At 37.1% G+C, this 16,317-nt stretch overlaps 1 protein-coding gene across 3 annotated transcripts in view; it reads left to right on the top strand.

The window, feature by feature from the left end:
* The window catches only part of SVEP1 (sushi, von Willebrand factor type A, EGF and pentraxin domain containing 1), a 181,881-nt gene that overhangs the window by 95,175 nt on the left and 70,389 nt on the right, over positions 1-16,317 (top strand). For all 3 annotated transcript variants that reach the window (XM_082696828.1, XM_082696827.1, XM_082696829.1), the window contains exons 18-25: positions 945-1,106; positions 6,786-6,947; positions 7,335-7,426; positions 8,558-8,654; positions 10,681-10,794; positions 12,260-12,373; positions 13,190-13,391; positions 16,103-16,260. In XM_082696828.1, coding sequence (XP_082552954.1) covers positions 945-1,106; positions 6,786-6,947; positions 7,335-7,426; positions 8,558-8,654; positions 10,681-10,794; positions 12,260-12,373; positions 13,190-13,391; positions 16,103-16,260 — 1,101 coding nt within the window. The remainder of the gene's footprint in view (positions 1-944; positions 1,107-6,785; positions 6,948-7,334; positions 7,427-8,557; positions 8,655-10,680; positions 10,795-12,259; positions 12,374-13,189; positions 13,392-16,102; positions 16,261-16,317) is intronic.

Genomic DNA, 16,317 nt, shown 5'->3' with positions numbered 1-16,317 from the left:
TTCTGATAGAAACGTTTTCTTTCATGATTAAAGTTACAATAAGATATACCTGAGGGGCACCTGGCTGTCTCCATCACGAGAGCATGGACTTTTCATCTTGGGGTCATGAGTTTGAGCCCCATGTTGGGTATAAAGATGACTTTTTTTTTTTTTTGACTTTAATAAATAAACTAACAAACTTTAAAAAAAGAGATACACCTAAAAGAGGGAATTTCAGAACTATGCCCCTTGCTGTTGTTACAAATGTAGATGTGATTGCTTAATGACAGTTACAAACTTGAGAGCCTTGCTAGCTGATTAGTAGAAGTAACCAAAAATGCTAACATTGAGCATCATTTGGAGAACAAGGGCAAAAGGAAAGTAGTGCCCTGGGGGTTGAGGATTCTGGCCCTCGTCCTGCTCTCCCACAGAACCATTGCTATGAATCTTAGAAAGTTGCTTATCTCCCTGGGCCTCATGCTAAGACCACTTTTACTTTTTACTCCGCCAGCCCTCCGATGGGGTCTGTAGGAGGAGGACAGAAGAAGTCCAATTTGTAGAGCAACGAAGGTGCCTTATAGTTAATTAATGAGGCTCTCACCCAACTTAAGGTTTTGTTTCCATTACTCCAGAGAACTGAGTGCAAGCTGAGAACTCATACAAGTTCCCCTGCATACAACTTGTTCTTGTGACAATACCTTTCTGAGGTGAAATTTCTAACTTCACTCAGAAACCATTTATCGACACTTTCGTAGTAACGAAGTTTCGTAATAATGAAAGTAACTGGAAATCAGTCTAAAATTTATTAGGACTGAGAAGCAGGCAGCAGTCTAAAATACAATCTTTATGCTTAGAGTTCTTTGTCTCCTAGATTAATTAAAATGCAGAAAACCCTCTCCCAGCCAGTGTTAGTTTTGTATAGCTTAATGTCATCATTCTTAACCATAGTACATTTTTCTTTTCAGCTCAGTGCAAGCAAGGCACCTACTCATCAAATGGACTTGAGACTTGTGAATCGTGTCCCCTGGGCAGTTACCAGCCAGCATTTGGTTCCCGGAGCTGCCTCTCATGCCCAGAAAACACTTCCACTGTGAAGAGAGGAGCCGTGAACATTTCTGCTTGTGGAGGTTATCAAAGCCTTAGACACTGATATTTCTTCTAACCCCATAGATTCTATGCATGGAGGAGTGGAATATTTTCAGCAAAACCATGTATCTCCTGTATGCAAAGAATGTAAATAACTGTCTTTTCATGGAGAGTTTCCATGTACTCAGCCAGTCAATGCTTAAGTGTAAACACTCCCAATATAAACACTGCGTTAGTGCCTTTAGGAACACAAAAAAGGACAAGACTTGGTGCTAGTATTCAACATTAATAAACACGTGGCTTCATGATAAGGTAGAAATGCATCTCACCTAGGAACTTAGTCTCTTCCTTTCTAAAGTGAGGTCCTGTCTCAGGTTCCTTGAAACTCTAAAAAGACATTTTATGAATTACGATTTTCATTTCCTACAGTTTGCAGGGTTTGTGAGTGGCTGTCCCCTCTTGGCTTCCCTTTGGAATGATCTGTACATTTACCTCAGCATTTTTAAAATGCTAAAGCCCAGTCTCCACTCCCAGATGTTCTGACTTAACTTGTCTGGTTTTCTTTTTAAGTTCCCCTCCAGAGATTCTAAAGTAACAGGGTAAGTTGAGTATGACTAATTTCAGATCTAAAATGTTAGCATGAAGGGCTTAAAAACACAGATTGCTGGGTCCCACCCCTGGAGTGTTTAAGTGGGCAGGTCTGGTGTGGGGCCCAAGAATGTACATTTCTAACCAATTCACAAGGGATGCTGCTTCTGCTTGGTCCAGGGACCGTATGTTGAGAACCACAATAGACAAAAAAAGATTAGAATTTCAATTTTCAAATATTTCTAACATCCCTGCTAAGTACAGTTTTCCAGGGCAGTGAAGGTTAGAAGATGTAAACAAAATGAAAAGATGAAAGCTTAAAATGGCCTTGAAATTAGGGTTGAGAGTCAAGGTCATCCTGCTGCCAGGAGCACCAAATTCCACGTACTTTGCCAAGTCAATGGAACTCGATTAAAAATAAAAAGTTGTTGGCCTACCTCTGCTATATCACTGGGAGCAGAACAAACATGCAGGCTGAAACATGACTTTTTAAAGATTATGTATCCTCTACTTCCTCTGCACACTTATTTAAAAACCTAAGGTCTATGGTGATCTGAAAATTAGAAAACTGTTCCCTTATTGAAAAGCAATGTTTTTAAGAAAACAATCTGTTGGCTCCCCATTTCTTTCAAGCTGCGAGCACACACACACACACACACACACACAGCCTCATTGTACCCCCCCAGTCATTTATACCTGTGCATCCAGTTAAAAACAAATTCCCAGAAAACAACTGTGTAGGACATTTTTGTATGATCCTGGGAGGGGAGTGTCCAGCATTGCATCTTGGGAGATATAGTCCTTGTAAATGAGTGCTGTAGGGAGAAAATGGGGAAGCCTCAAAATTATCTCAATGTAGTAGGATCACAGTAGGTAAAAGTCTGTTAGACCTGAGGAATCAGGCAAGCAGTAGTCATTAACCTGATGTTTCACTGAAGAGAAGAGATTTAACTAAGACCTGATTGAAACTCATAAACCATGTCTGTTGTGTAATACCAAGTTTGAGGGGTTTTTTTAAATTAAAAGGCAAATAAGGCTCCACATTACAGTTGAAATAAATCTACCAGAGACTCTTATTATTTCAATATACAGACAAAATTTTGAATTCTGGAAGATAGTCTGTAGTGAAAATTCTTTCTCTTTCTCTTCTTCCAACCACAAAAGTAACTAGGATTTTACAGTAAAACAAATTCATAATTGATGATTTTTCCCTTTAGCTTCCCAAATAAGCCTTGAGGTTTGTTTAATACCAAATTACTCCAATTAAGTAATTCTGATTCCCAGAAAGTCTCTAAACATCTGGTAACTGCTGTATTTCTCCTAATATATTCCTAGCACAAGTTTAACCACATTTTCTTGTCATGAGTGAGTTGGAAACAGCAGCACTCAGCACTCTCTCCTGTGGTATTGAATAAATACCATTTTACTTTAAATGTATATGTATATGTGTATACACACATATATATAAGGGACTGTCTAAAACAGTCCCTTATATATATTTTCTTAGTTTTATTTATTTTTTGAAATTTTTCCTAGCTTTAAACTTCCTTTCTTTTGTTTTTCTTTGTAGTGATTTATTTTTATGTGTATATTTATGGTTTATCTCACTTTTTACTAAGGTATCACTTTTTGCATTGTTTAGCATGTGGAACTTTAATCAACACAGCTGCTATATTTAAGTTTGTTTCTATATTAAAGTAATATATATTTCATGCCTTTCATCTTTTATGACCACTTAGGATATTAAATATCTGTGGGTCTGTGGTGATAAACTCAAGAGTCTGAAATCTTTTGTTTTATTTTAATTAATTAATTAATTAATTAGAGAGAGAGAGCAGGGTCAGAGGGAGAGAGAGAGAATCTCAAGCAGACTCCCCACTGAGTGAGGAGGTAGTACGGGGCTCGATCTCACAACCCTGGATTATGATCTGAGCGGAAGTTGAGTCAGATGCTTAATCAACTGAGCCATACCAGCATCCTAGAAATCTTTCATTTTTTAAAATGACTTTTATCCAAAAGATAAGTCCCACAAATTATTTTTTTGTGATGGTATTGTTTATACCGGGTCCTGTAGGAAAAGGAAAGATGATTGCTGAGCCAAGATGGCATTTCTTACCCTAACCCTATAGGATGAAGTTAAAAAGAGGCTTAGGACGAGAGTCTCTGACCTTTGAATTTGTCTTAGGAAACCTGTTGGAAAAGGCAAAATTCACTATATGTTATCTTTAACACTGTCAGGGAACAGACATGTGAGATTACATTTTTCCCAGTCATTTCAAGGTACTGTATTTAATCCTATTTTAATATTCTTTTTGGAATACTTAGATTTCTCCCTCTCTCTCATGAGTGGAAGAAATTAAAAGGATTTTGTCCCATTTTTATTGACTCAGAAACCATAGTTTCTTTGGTCAAAATTCAAAATGAAACTTTCTCCCCTCTCTTCTTAGGAAAATAAACCATCAGGAACTGCCCCTGTATACGTGCATCTGTGTGTATTTAATACATATTATACACTACAGATAATGCTATTATTATTTGTGGTATGTTATGGTTACACATACATATGCTCTATGTGTCTGTGTATATTTACTGCATATGTAAATTTTCTGTATGTGTAAATCATGCATTAAGTGTTGATTGTCCAGTCCTAGAAAGTATATTTCTGATGACAGCTGTCTGCCCTTGGAATATAATTTAAGCTAATTTTCACATAAAAATTTATATCTTTCTATGTCAAAACACAAAGTATAGACATTACAACATAGTGTTCACTAACCACCTTGACGATTTTTAATCTTAAGATTTTATTATTACTTATTAGCATAATTTTTGGCATTCTGACAGTTTTCTAGAGGTATAGTCTTTCTCTTTTTGAGAGTAAGTTTGTGCTGAACAAATTTTATGTGCAAAACAATTTAATTAATCATAGCATCTTGGTTTCATTGACAGAATTTGTATTTTTACCTTATCATACACACTCATAAGTACTCTCTCAAACCAAAGTTTTATGCCTTTACCAGTAGAAAATCTATGCTTCCAGTTAACTACTTTAATTAGCTGTTGGGAATTACCTTTTCCTACTAGGTAATCATTTTTTTTGAAACTTGAGATTCAGAAAACCCATTTTAAACTCAGCAACTTAAGAGTATGTTTGTGCAAAACTTTGTCTGGAACTCTGAAATCTAACAGCGTAAGAATGGGTTAATTTATTGTTAGTGAAACAAATATACTTACAAAGTTTTAGGGGCACCTGGGTGACTCAGTTGGTTAAGTATCTGCCTTCCGCTCAGATGATGATCTTGGGATGATCTTGGGTCCTGGGATCAAGCCCCAGGTAGGGCTTCCTGCTCAGTGGGGAATCTGCGCTTCACCCTCTCCCTCTGCCTCTCCCCCCCCCCTCTCTCTCTTTCTTAAATAAATAAAATCTTTGAAAAAATGTTTTTAAGAAAATTTTAATATAAAAAATATTTTTGCTACAGCAAGTATCTTGTTTATAACAAGTATGACAAGTATCTTGTTTGACCAAGATACTTACAGTTTAAAGTTTTAATATAACAAACGTAACCAGAAGAAATAACGTTTTTCTATATAAGCATTAATATCTATGATATCTTCTGCCATCTCTTGATTTGACTCCTGACTTTTTGTCAGTGATATAAAAGAGCACTTTTGCAAAAGATGTGGCTGCCTGTTTTTCCTTAAAAACTTTGATCTAAACATCTTGAGATTACCACAAATGCCTTATTGTTTATTTAATGTTTACGGTCATACCCCTCCCCAAAAAGATGCCATTATTTGGACTATCCTTCTCTGTTGAGCCTTGAGTGCATTTCTAAATTTTTCAGCCATATTGCTAATCATTTCTGCCAAACTAATTTTTATTAAAAATCCAAAGCCTACGTGATAAATATGCCGAGATTCCCAAATAGCTACTTCTTTGTGTTCTATCTTCTATGTTTAAATTTATGCAGACAAGTCTTAACAGTTTTAGTGGTTTTCTCCATTCATAGTGGATTAAGGGCTCATGTAGATGACACCAGTTCTCACAAGGAAAAGAACATGCTGAATTCATCTTTGGGTCACAATCTAAAATCCCAGCCCAGAGATGTAGTCATGACTGGTCTGCCTCACTGTAGCTGTGACAGATGCAACCAAAATTTATCAAAGAAAATGCAGGTTCATGTTCTGTTTGAAGCTATTTCTTGTTTAGTTAATATTCTACCAATTATTAGCAAGAGAATTTCAGATTTGGTTAAGTCACAGTATTCATACAGGTTGTTGTTAATAAAAAGCATGTCTAATACAAAATAACATTGAAAGGTTTAAAAGTTAAAAAAAAAAAAAGGCCCTCTTCCCCGTACAGAAGAGACAACAACACAGAAGAAATAAAATTTTTGACAAACATGAAAAAAAAAACTTAATTTATCTTGGAAATGCAAGTTAAAATAACAGTGCAATTCTATTTTTCACTTTCAAATTGAAAAAAAACATATTTAAATGATTATTATCAGTAATCAGTATGCAGTAAGAGTAATTCCATACATTACTAATGGGCCCATAAGTCAGAACCATTTTTATTTATTTATTTTTTGATGATTTGACATATATTATTGGCTTTAAGTTTTCCATCATCTTTAGATCTATAGGTTCAACTACTCATATTCATCGTTCAAATTCAACTGTTATCCCTAAGAAATAATCAGAGCTTTTTATAGGGTTTATGCAGAAAATTTTCTGGTCAGCATTATTTATAATAGCTAACAAATACAAACACCTAAATGTCCAGTAGTAGAGGAAATGTTAGCTCAATCATGTCCTGTCACTGGCATGCAGTATTTTCCTTTTATGAAACACCATGTTATTTAACAGTTTGTGGAATGCCGAGGATATAAAGTGGAAAAATCAGAATACAATATTACTGAATTCAAATTTTTATTGAGTTAATATGTGTTGTTAAGAGAAGAAGGAAACAACAGAATGTTTATCTGATGCGATAAAATAGTATAGTTATTAAATATGTGCCAGAGAATATATCAGCAGTTCAGTAGCTTTCTTATAACCGAGGGTTAATGCACCTCTTTCAAAAGTAAAATATGTTGTTTGGACTTACAAATGATTTTTTACCTTTGCAGTACCTTGTCCAGTAGGAGAATTCTCTCGTTCTGGATTAACGCCCTGTTACCCATGTCCACGAGACTACTACCAACCCAATCCAGGGAAGTCCTTCTGCTTATCTTGTCCCTTTCACGGAACTACAGCCACCAGTGGTACCAGGTCCATCGCAGATTGCTCCAGTAAGAAGGAGATGCTTCATTTCTTATGTAATCCCACGTGTTGGAGACCTGTGTTTGTCTCATGGTAGCTTCAACTAGGAGTATTGCTATTTTCCGTGGATTTGGATGTCTGGTCGTTTGAGGCCTTTTTGATGACAGTAACTCAATGATTCTTACTTTGGGTACATTGAACTTGATAACTTTGCAGTTTCTTTCTGAGAGTCTAGGATTTAATGATGTATCCCATCCATCTCTATGCTCTTTTTCACTATTCCTAATCAAAATATATGTGACTTTACCTACTCTGAGAACTAGAATATTGACCGTAGTATTTAGGTAGAATTTACTTATAGGCAATAAATACCGCACACTAATACGGTTTTTCTGTTTTCTTATTAATCTTACTAGCTTTTGGCTCAACATTCTCAGCAGCAGAGGAAAGTATAGTGCCCCGTGCTTCTCCTGGACATATCAAAAAGAAGTATGAAGTCAGCAGTCAGGCAAGTCCCTTTTATAGTTATAGAATCTTCTCCAGTGAAATGTTTGGAAAACACTCTGTCATTACACATGCCACACAGAGGAAAACTACCAGAGTTGAAACTTCAAGTAATCAAGTCTCGGAAACATTATCAATGAATAATAGTATTCACCTCTAATAAGAACTTTCTAAAAATGCACCATTGGAAGAGTTCTAACTACCAAAAATTGGGAATTCTCCACAACAATATCTGGCATAGAGAAGGTGTAGATGTGGGAGCCTTTAAATTCACTAATAATTAGCACTTACCTCAAGCATAATCCATTATTTGAGTAAGAGGCATTTGGTTTAGCCAAAGGCCTTTTCTGATTGGCAGGAAGAGTTCCTCAATGTTTATAAAAATTATTTAAATTTTTTGTTAGAAAAAAAGATCATTTATCGGAATAATGTATGGATTTCGAAAAAACTAAGGAACATAACTCATGAACATAACTAAACTATTGTTTTTCTTAAAAAAATAAAAAAGACTACTAAAGACCAATTATTTTGGTAGATTCAGCCATTACTCTGCATAGACCTAACCCAATGTCAAGATGAATTCTTTGGCCCTAAGTATTTTTAAGGAGGATAATAAGGTTGTATTTCTTATTTCAGCTTCCAACCATCTTGTCCAAACATATCGACTTGTAAGGGCCTTGTAAATCATATTTGAAACTGAGCCTAGAAGACAAAAATTTCTAAGAACCCATAGAGCAGTAACTCCCGACACTGGAGACATAATAGAATCCACTGGGCAACTTTAAAATACAATTATGCTCAGATCCCAACCTCAGAGATTCTGATTGAGCTGGTCTGGGGTGGGGCCCTAGCCTTTCTACTTTTAAAGCACCTCAAAGCACCTCAGATGGTTTCTAACATGCAGCCAGCATTTAGAAACACTTCAGAATGTCACTCAAGAATAAAATATATTCTTTGTGTCCATATATGGTGGGCACCAATATTGTGCAGGCAGTGGTCCAGCTAGCTTGAGTGAACTCACCTGGAAACAGGAACCACCTGTCTAGTGCTGCAAACCTTCAAACTCCCTACTCAGGATCGCTTTGATATGATTGGAGTGTTTTGTCTCTGATAGATTTCTTTTTGCTACCCGTAGGTTTTCCATGAATGTTTCTTGAACCCCTGCCGCAATAGTGGAACCTGCCAACAGCTTGGGAGTGGTTATGTTTGTCTCTGTCCACCTGGATATACAGGTAATAAGAATGCAAATTTTAGTATATTTTTCTGATAAAATCATTGTGACTTGCACATCAAACTTTGAAATACTAAAAATGAACCCTGTGAGTTAAATACACTGGACTATGTCAGTGCACAAAAATTTGGTTGAACAAGATAAAACAAGGTGAAAAAACATGTGCATATCTTACAAATAACAGTTTTCCTTGCACATTTTGGAGGAAGAATCAAGAATCATCTTCTGTATGGAAAAAGTCATATCATAACTCACAATTTAAATAGGAATATAGTTTCAGAGACCATGACCAAGGTTCCATTCTAACACAAATTAAATGTATGATGTGATACCCAACATAGAACGGGTTGTCCAGCATAAATATTTTTAAACAAACTCCAGTTTCTCTCATTGCCTTCACATTAGTGGAAGTTCCTATGAATAGCTATGATTTGTTGCTCCGTTTCTATCTTTCTGGAAACTGTTCCTGGAAAAACAATATGGTTTGAACTTGGTTATGTAGAAATTATGCAAGAATTATATTTTCTTGTAGTGTAATTCACATTCCAGTTCAGTTCATAAATACAATTTTTGAGGGGGAAATGAACTATATCTTAAAATTACAATTTATTTCAAATAATAGTTCACTATTTTCTCTTAGAAATAGTTTTTGCCTCTTTTTTTTGGCTTTTGTACAGCTAACACAAAATGTCATTTCAATGAGATAGTATTAAAATAAAAGAATTCACCACAAAATGAGCAAAAGGAGAATTGGAAAAGGAATGTAGCCCAGGGCTATCAAGAATATTCTACTTATTTCAGCTTACTTATATTGCATATGTATTTGTCTCAATTTTTGTAAAATTTTTTGTCCTGACATTCCATAAGAAATAATGGATCTTGTCCTAGAATTTTATAAGCAAGTGGTGGTTGAGAAAGGGCATAATTTAGACAGTATTTCTCAAATTTTTATGGCATCAGAATCATCTAGAGGGCTTCTTAAAACAGAGTGCTAGACCCTCACCCAGAATTTGTGACTCTAGATCTAGGAAAGTTTTGATAATTTGCATTTCTATCACATTCCCAGGTAATTGCTGATGCTCTTGGTCCAGGGGCCACACTTTAAGACCACCTGGTGTAGAGGAAAAACAGGGGCTTCTGGCAGAGCTAGCCCACAGATAGCTTATATGCACTGTATCAGAAGACATGTCCCCCTCGAGGACACTTGGCACATGCACTGCTATCTGGCAGGACTTAGCCCCACCCCTACTCCTCAGCCACATGGCCATGATCCAAGTATATATGACCCTATATTTTTCACTTTGGAGTTAAACTAATTTTATGTTCCCAGGTCTTCCCCTGCCCTCCCCACCACCAACTTCTAACTTGGGATTTTCCGCTATCTTTTATGTATCCTTATAAGTATATATTTTCTTTTTTTAAGATTTTATTCATTGATTTATTTGAGAGAGAGAGAGTAAGCAGGGGAGGGACCAAAGGGAAGGGAGAGGGAAAAGCAGACCCACTGCTGAGCATGGAGCCTGATACAGGGTCCAGATCCCAGGACCCTGAGATCACAACCTAAACCAAAACCAAGAGTCAGAAGCCCAACCTACTGAGCCACTCAGGCTCTCTTCCTTATAAGGATACCTTTAAAAAAATTTTATTTATTTGAGAGAAAGAGAGAACAGGGCAGGGTATCAGAGGAGGAAGGATTGAGAAAACCAAGAAGACTCCACACTGAGCACAGACCCTGACACAGGACTCAGTCTCATGACCTGAGATCATGACCTGAGCCAAAACCAAGAGTCAGATGCTTAACTGACGGTACCAGCTAGGTGCCCCAAGATATCTAGGGTCTCTAGAAAGAGTCAGTACTTTCACTAAAAAGTTAGCTAGATGGTAGCACTTAAGGAATTTTGCTCTTTCCTTCACCACTACCATTCCCTATAAATTCAGATTATTAAGATAATTACCTTTAAATGATCACGTTCTGTTCCTGTTGATCCTGCTCTTTGACTTCCTTCAGTATCTTGTTTGCATTTTAGGCTTAAAGTGTGAAACAGACATTGATGAATGCAGCTCACTGCCGTGCCTCAACAGTGGAATTTGTAAAGACCTAATTGGGGAATTCATTTGTGATTGCCCACCTGGTTATGCAGGTAAGAAGAAAGTTTCTCGTTTTTATAATATAAACCTTGGCATCATTAAATTTCCATTGCTAGAAATTCAAACCACAATAAATACCACCTCACACCTGTTCGAATGGCTATCAGGGAAAGACAAGAGTGAACAGTGGTGGTGGGGATGTGAAGAAACGGGAACCCTTGTGCACTGTTGGTGGGAAGGTAAGTTGGTGCAGCCTCTATGGAAAACAATATGGAGGCTCCTCAGGAAATTAAAAACAGAACTACTGCATGATCGAGCAATTTTGCTACTGGGTATCTGTCCAAAGGAAATGAAATCATTATCTAGAAGGTTTGCTGATTGTAGCATTGTTCACAATAGCCAAGATATGGGAGTAAGCTTAAGTGTACCTCAAGGGATGAATGGATAAAGAAAACGTGATTGAGTTACATGTAATGGAATATTATTCAGCCATAAAAAGAAGGAAATCCTGCCATTTGCAATAACATGGATTAAAATTGAAGGCATATGCTAAGTGAGATAAGTCAGACAGAGATAGACATATTGTATGATCTCACTTATATGTGGAATCTAAAAAAGGCAAGCCCATAGAAATGGATAGTAGAGGGGTACCTGGGTGGCTTAGTCTGTTAAGCATCTGACTTTGGCTCTGGTCATGATCTTGGGGTCCTGAGATTGAGCCCTGCATTGGGCTCCCTCGCTCCCTCCCATTAGGCTAAGCAGAGGGTCTGCTTCTCCTTTCCCTATGACCCTCTTCCCCGTTTGGGCTCTCTCTCTGTGTGTCTTTCGCCGTGTCTCAAATAAATAAATAAGAAATAGATAGTAGAATGGTAGTTGCCAGAGGCTGAGTGTGTGGGATTATTGGGGATATGTTTTTTGTTTCTTTTCTTTTTTTTCTAAAGATTTTATTTATTTATTTGACAGATAGAGATCACAAGTAGGCAGAGAGGCAGGCAGACAGAGAGGAAGGGAAGCAGGCTCCTCGCTGAGCAGAGAGCCCTATGTGGTACTTGATCCCAGGACCCTGGGATCATGACCTGAACTGAAGGCAGAGGCTTAACCCACTGAGCCACCCATATGTTTCTTAAGGGTACAAACCTGCAACTAGTAGATAAGCAAGTCATATTTAAGAACTCAGGGAATAAATTCAACAAAGAGGTGAACATTTAGCAAATAATATAAAATTTTTAAAATAGATCATAGTTGTCACCCTAATTTTAAAAAAAGCTAGATAGTCATAGTTATCATTTTCCATTGTATGCTGAATGTCAGATTTCTTGCTAGAAAATTTTTGCAATAACTAGAATGGAAGAAAACATCTTATTTCAATGTATTTGGCAAAGAGGAAAGTTTTTCACAAACATATTAGCCACGATTTCTGATTGTTCTGCTGTTACACCTGAACAGCTTGCTTGAAAATATTCATCTAAAATTCCTTTCACGTTTCCTCCAGTTAAAATATTCTGCAATTCCTTACAGGGAAGCTATGTGAAGAGAATATAAACGAGTGTAACTCTAGTCCTTGTTTAAATAAAGGAACCTGCATTGATGGCTTGGCTAGCTATCTCTGCACCTGTATGAAAGGATACACAGGTGAGATGTTTCCATTCTTCCTGCATTGTTGCATTGTCCTGAAAAGCACCGCAAATCACTACATTTTTAAACATTATATTATGTTTAGGTTCATTTTCTGATTTTGTAACTGTGCTGTGATTAGCCAAGAGAAAGTCCTTATTTTTTAGGAAATTCACGCTGAAGTATTTTGGGGTCAAAGGGCATCAAGGGTGCAGTTACTCCCAAATAGCTTAGAAAAAACTGTGTGTGTAAGAGAGAAAATGAGAGAGGGAGAGAGAAAGGAGACAGAAAGAAAAAGAGACATAGACAAGACAAGAGTTTATATGCTAAGATAAACATTCAAGAAGGAACTGGAAATAAATAGATGCTAAACAATATGATAAGTATATCATATATATATAACCCACATATATAAAAAGTTATATATATGTATATACAATTTATAAAGAGAGAGTTCCCCAAAAAATGACCAGTGAAGGAAAAAGGCAATGTCAAAAAACAGAGGAAAAAGCCAAGGTCAAAGAAACAGGAAAATTTTGAACTAAATTTGCTAGTTTTCTTTTTTTTTTAAACATAGCCTCAATTAGATGTCTATTACGAATGTTAGTTTCAGAAAGACCTGAGATGAAAAGAGCAGATTATCCAAAACACAATCCTAAAATGCCTTACAAAAGCCATTCAAGAGTGGATCTCAAACCAATGTGAGAGGCCAGTAGTCCGGCCGCTTCCTTTCTGATCCTTCAGGAGCAACTTCCTCCAGGAAGTGCACACTTCCATCTTTGTTTCCCAGGCAGGTTAACATTTGGGCTCTTTCTCACCCTCCCCCATCCCCAGGCCTGCACTGTGAAACAGAAGTCGATGAATGCCAGTCAAGCCCATGCTTAAATAATGGACTCTGTGAAGATCAGGTTGGGGGATTCTTGTGCAAATGCCCTCCTGGATTCTTGGGTACCCGGTGTGAAAAAAATGTGGATGAATGTCTCAGTCAACCATGCAAAAATGGAGCTACGTGTAAAGATGGTGCCAGTAGCTTCAGGTAAAGCCCTAAGTGTGGTCCTTTGCACTGATTTTATTTTCTCAACCATTCTGTCATTCTGTAGCCTTTATGGAACGTTCCTTCAAGTCCCAAGTCAGCCACTCCCTAATTCTAGCCCAAGGATAGGCTGCGGTAGACTCTCCCTACCACCTGAGGTTCTGATTCACTAAGTCTGGAGTAGAGTCTGTAATTTAAAAATATATAGCCTATATGTTTTAAGCTCCTTAATGATTCTGATGCATGGCCAGATATGAAAACCACCGTTCTGTACTTGGGAAGTCATGAAAGATGAAAGAAAACACACTAACACAGAAATAAATACCAAAGCACTAGACAGAGCTCATTGTTAGGTGTCTTATGTTTTAGCCAGAGTTGTTGCACAAGCCAACGTCAAAAGGAATTGTGCCATCATCCTGTCAAAGAGCCAGTGTACATTCTATATCTGTGGTTTTCAAACTTTTTTTTTTTAAGTTTAGTAACCCTTGGTTCATAAGAAATCTAATGAAAACTAACCTTTCGTGGTTGAAAACAGTAATATTTGTAGAGGAGACATCCTTTGTCTTTCTGAGGCAACTCTTGGCGTGCCAGGAGAATACAGTTTGAAAATCAACACTCTCCTTCATCACTGTCAAGTTGGCCCTATATTACATCCTGTTCCTCTCGCAGGGTCTGTAGCTTCTGCAGTACGAACGATGGACTGGTCTTACTTGCAAAATCTTAGGAAACTTTATTGTCCTCAACTTGCCACTGTCTGTGGAAGTTTATAAAAGTTAAAAGAAAGAGGGAAAAAAGTACCCAGTTGCAAAATTTCCCAGTCCTCTTGTGGCTCAGTGCCCTTCATTACTGTCCCCCAACAAACAGCCAGGGCACGATCCAGAAGAAATAGGCAACCGATTCTGCCAGCGAGACTTTCACTCTTGATGTGAAATCTTAGCAGTGTAGCTTCATCTTTTCGTAGGTTTTTTACATCTTCTGGCATATAGGTGCCTAACCACAGGCAATGAGAAATTTCCAGATAAACAACAAGAGTTCTAAATTCTCCCCAGAGTCAAAAACAATCGATGAATTATAAATTTGTCTAAGTCCTAACTAGAGGAGACATGAAGGTAAACTCTCTTAATTCAAAGGGAACGTTAGTTGTCACCAAAGTGAACCTATTTCATAGACAAGGATATTGGATTGCTAGAATATCAAACATAGGTGGATACAGATGAGTGAAAGTCTAGCTAAAATAGATTTATCATCGAATACAGAGAACTCAGTAAAGAATCCCCCGCTCCTGATTCCAGTGTAAACGTGCTAATAACAATGTTAATCAACATGTATGGGACAGGTCCTTTTTAATTAAAAAATATTTCAGGCATACAGAAAATTACCAGGAACAATAAAAATCACACACTCATCATGGTAATTATCAAACCTTAGCATCTTTCCCTATTAGATTCACATCTTTTGTTTTAAAGAAATACCTTCTAAAGATCATTTTGGATTTCCCTCAAAACCCACACACAGACACACACACACACACACACACACACACACACGCACGCACACACATTCTTCTTCCTCAGTAGTAACCATTGTTCTGAAGTTGGTGTATATCTTTTTCATTCAGATGTCATAGGTTGCTACATAACAGTGCATAATATAGTTTTACAGTTACATAATAACTATTATACTACATACTTCCTTTTGCAATTTGGGTTTTGTTTTTACTCAGCATTGTGTGTTGTCAAGATTGATACATTTGGCTCTAGTTTATTTACTTTAACTGCTGATTAGTATTCCAGTAAAGGATTATACCATGGTTCATTTTCCCATTCGTCATAAACACATAGAATAAGGCTGTTATGAATGTTCACTACATGTGTCCTGTGCACCTGTGCAGTAAGTTCCTAGAGTACATAAATCGAAATGGAATTACAGGTCCTGGGAATGCAAACCCTCAGCTTCCCTTGACATTGCCAAACTGTAGTTCTACTCACTATGTGAGATTTCCTGGTTCATGAGACCCTTGTCAGCATTTGACATTATCAGATATATTGTCCATTCCGATGGGTTTAAATGGTGTGTTGCATACCACAGAGACTGTACAGCATCCTGATGAAGAACAAGGCCCTAGACTGGGTCTAAAATCCTAATCCACCACTTAGTAACAAGGAGACTTGGGCAGATTAACCTCTCTGAGCCACAGTTTACTCACCTGTAAAATGGGAATGATAATAATGTTACCTCATTGTTACAAAGGCTGGTTTAATATATATAAAGCCTTTGGAACAGCTTGTGAACTTTTTGTATTTTTTCCTAGCACTTCTTTGGGGAAAGAAAATCCCAGTGTGTAAATAATTTGCCTGGACCAGAACCACTTCCTACTCTATTTTTGCTACACACTTCAGATACATATTGTCTTAAATAGGTTTAATTAAATGAACTTTAAAATAAAAGGTAACCAACAGTTAAAGCACTTTCTTGATATGTAAAATATGTTTCATCATTTCAGAGTTGTTTTACTCAGTTTTCCTAAATTAAAAACAAAACAAAACCCCAGTTCACCCATTTCTCCATCCCACCCCAACCCAGGCAACCACCAGTTTGTTCTCTGCATCTATGAGCTTTCAGTATTCAAAGTTTTTTGAGACAGTGTTGTCATAAATGGGAGACAACTTTGTCTAATGCATTTCTATATGTTAGTAACATTCTGTTTCTTTCAGGTGCCAGTGTGCAGCAGGCTTCACTGGACCATATTGTGAAATAGACATCAATGAATGTCAGTCCAACCCATGTAGAAATCAGGCCACCTGTGTGGATGAATTAAACTCATACAGTTGTAAATGTCAGCCGGGATTTTCAGGCAACAGGTGTGAAACAGGTATATGTGAGCTCAGTGTTATTAATAACAATACTAAAAATAATGAGATCATAACAA

Source organism: Mustela nivalis (assembly GCF_964662115.1).
Source record: "Mustela nivalis genome assembly, chromosome: 13".
In the NCBI taxonomy this organism is placed as follows: Eukaryota; Metazoa; Chordata; class Mammalia; order Carnivora; family Mustelidae; genus Mustela; species Mustela nivalis.
This window is presented reverse-complemented; position numbering and strand designations above follow the sequence as displayed.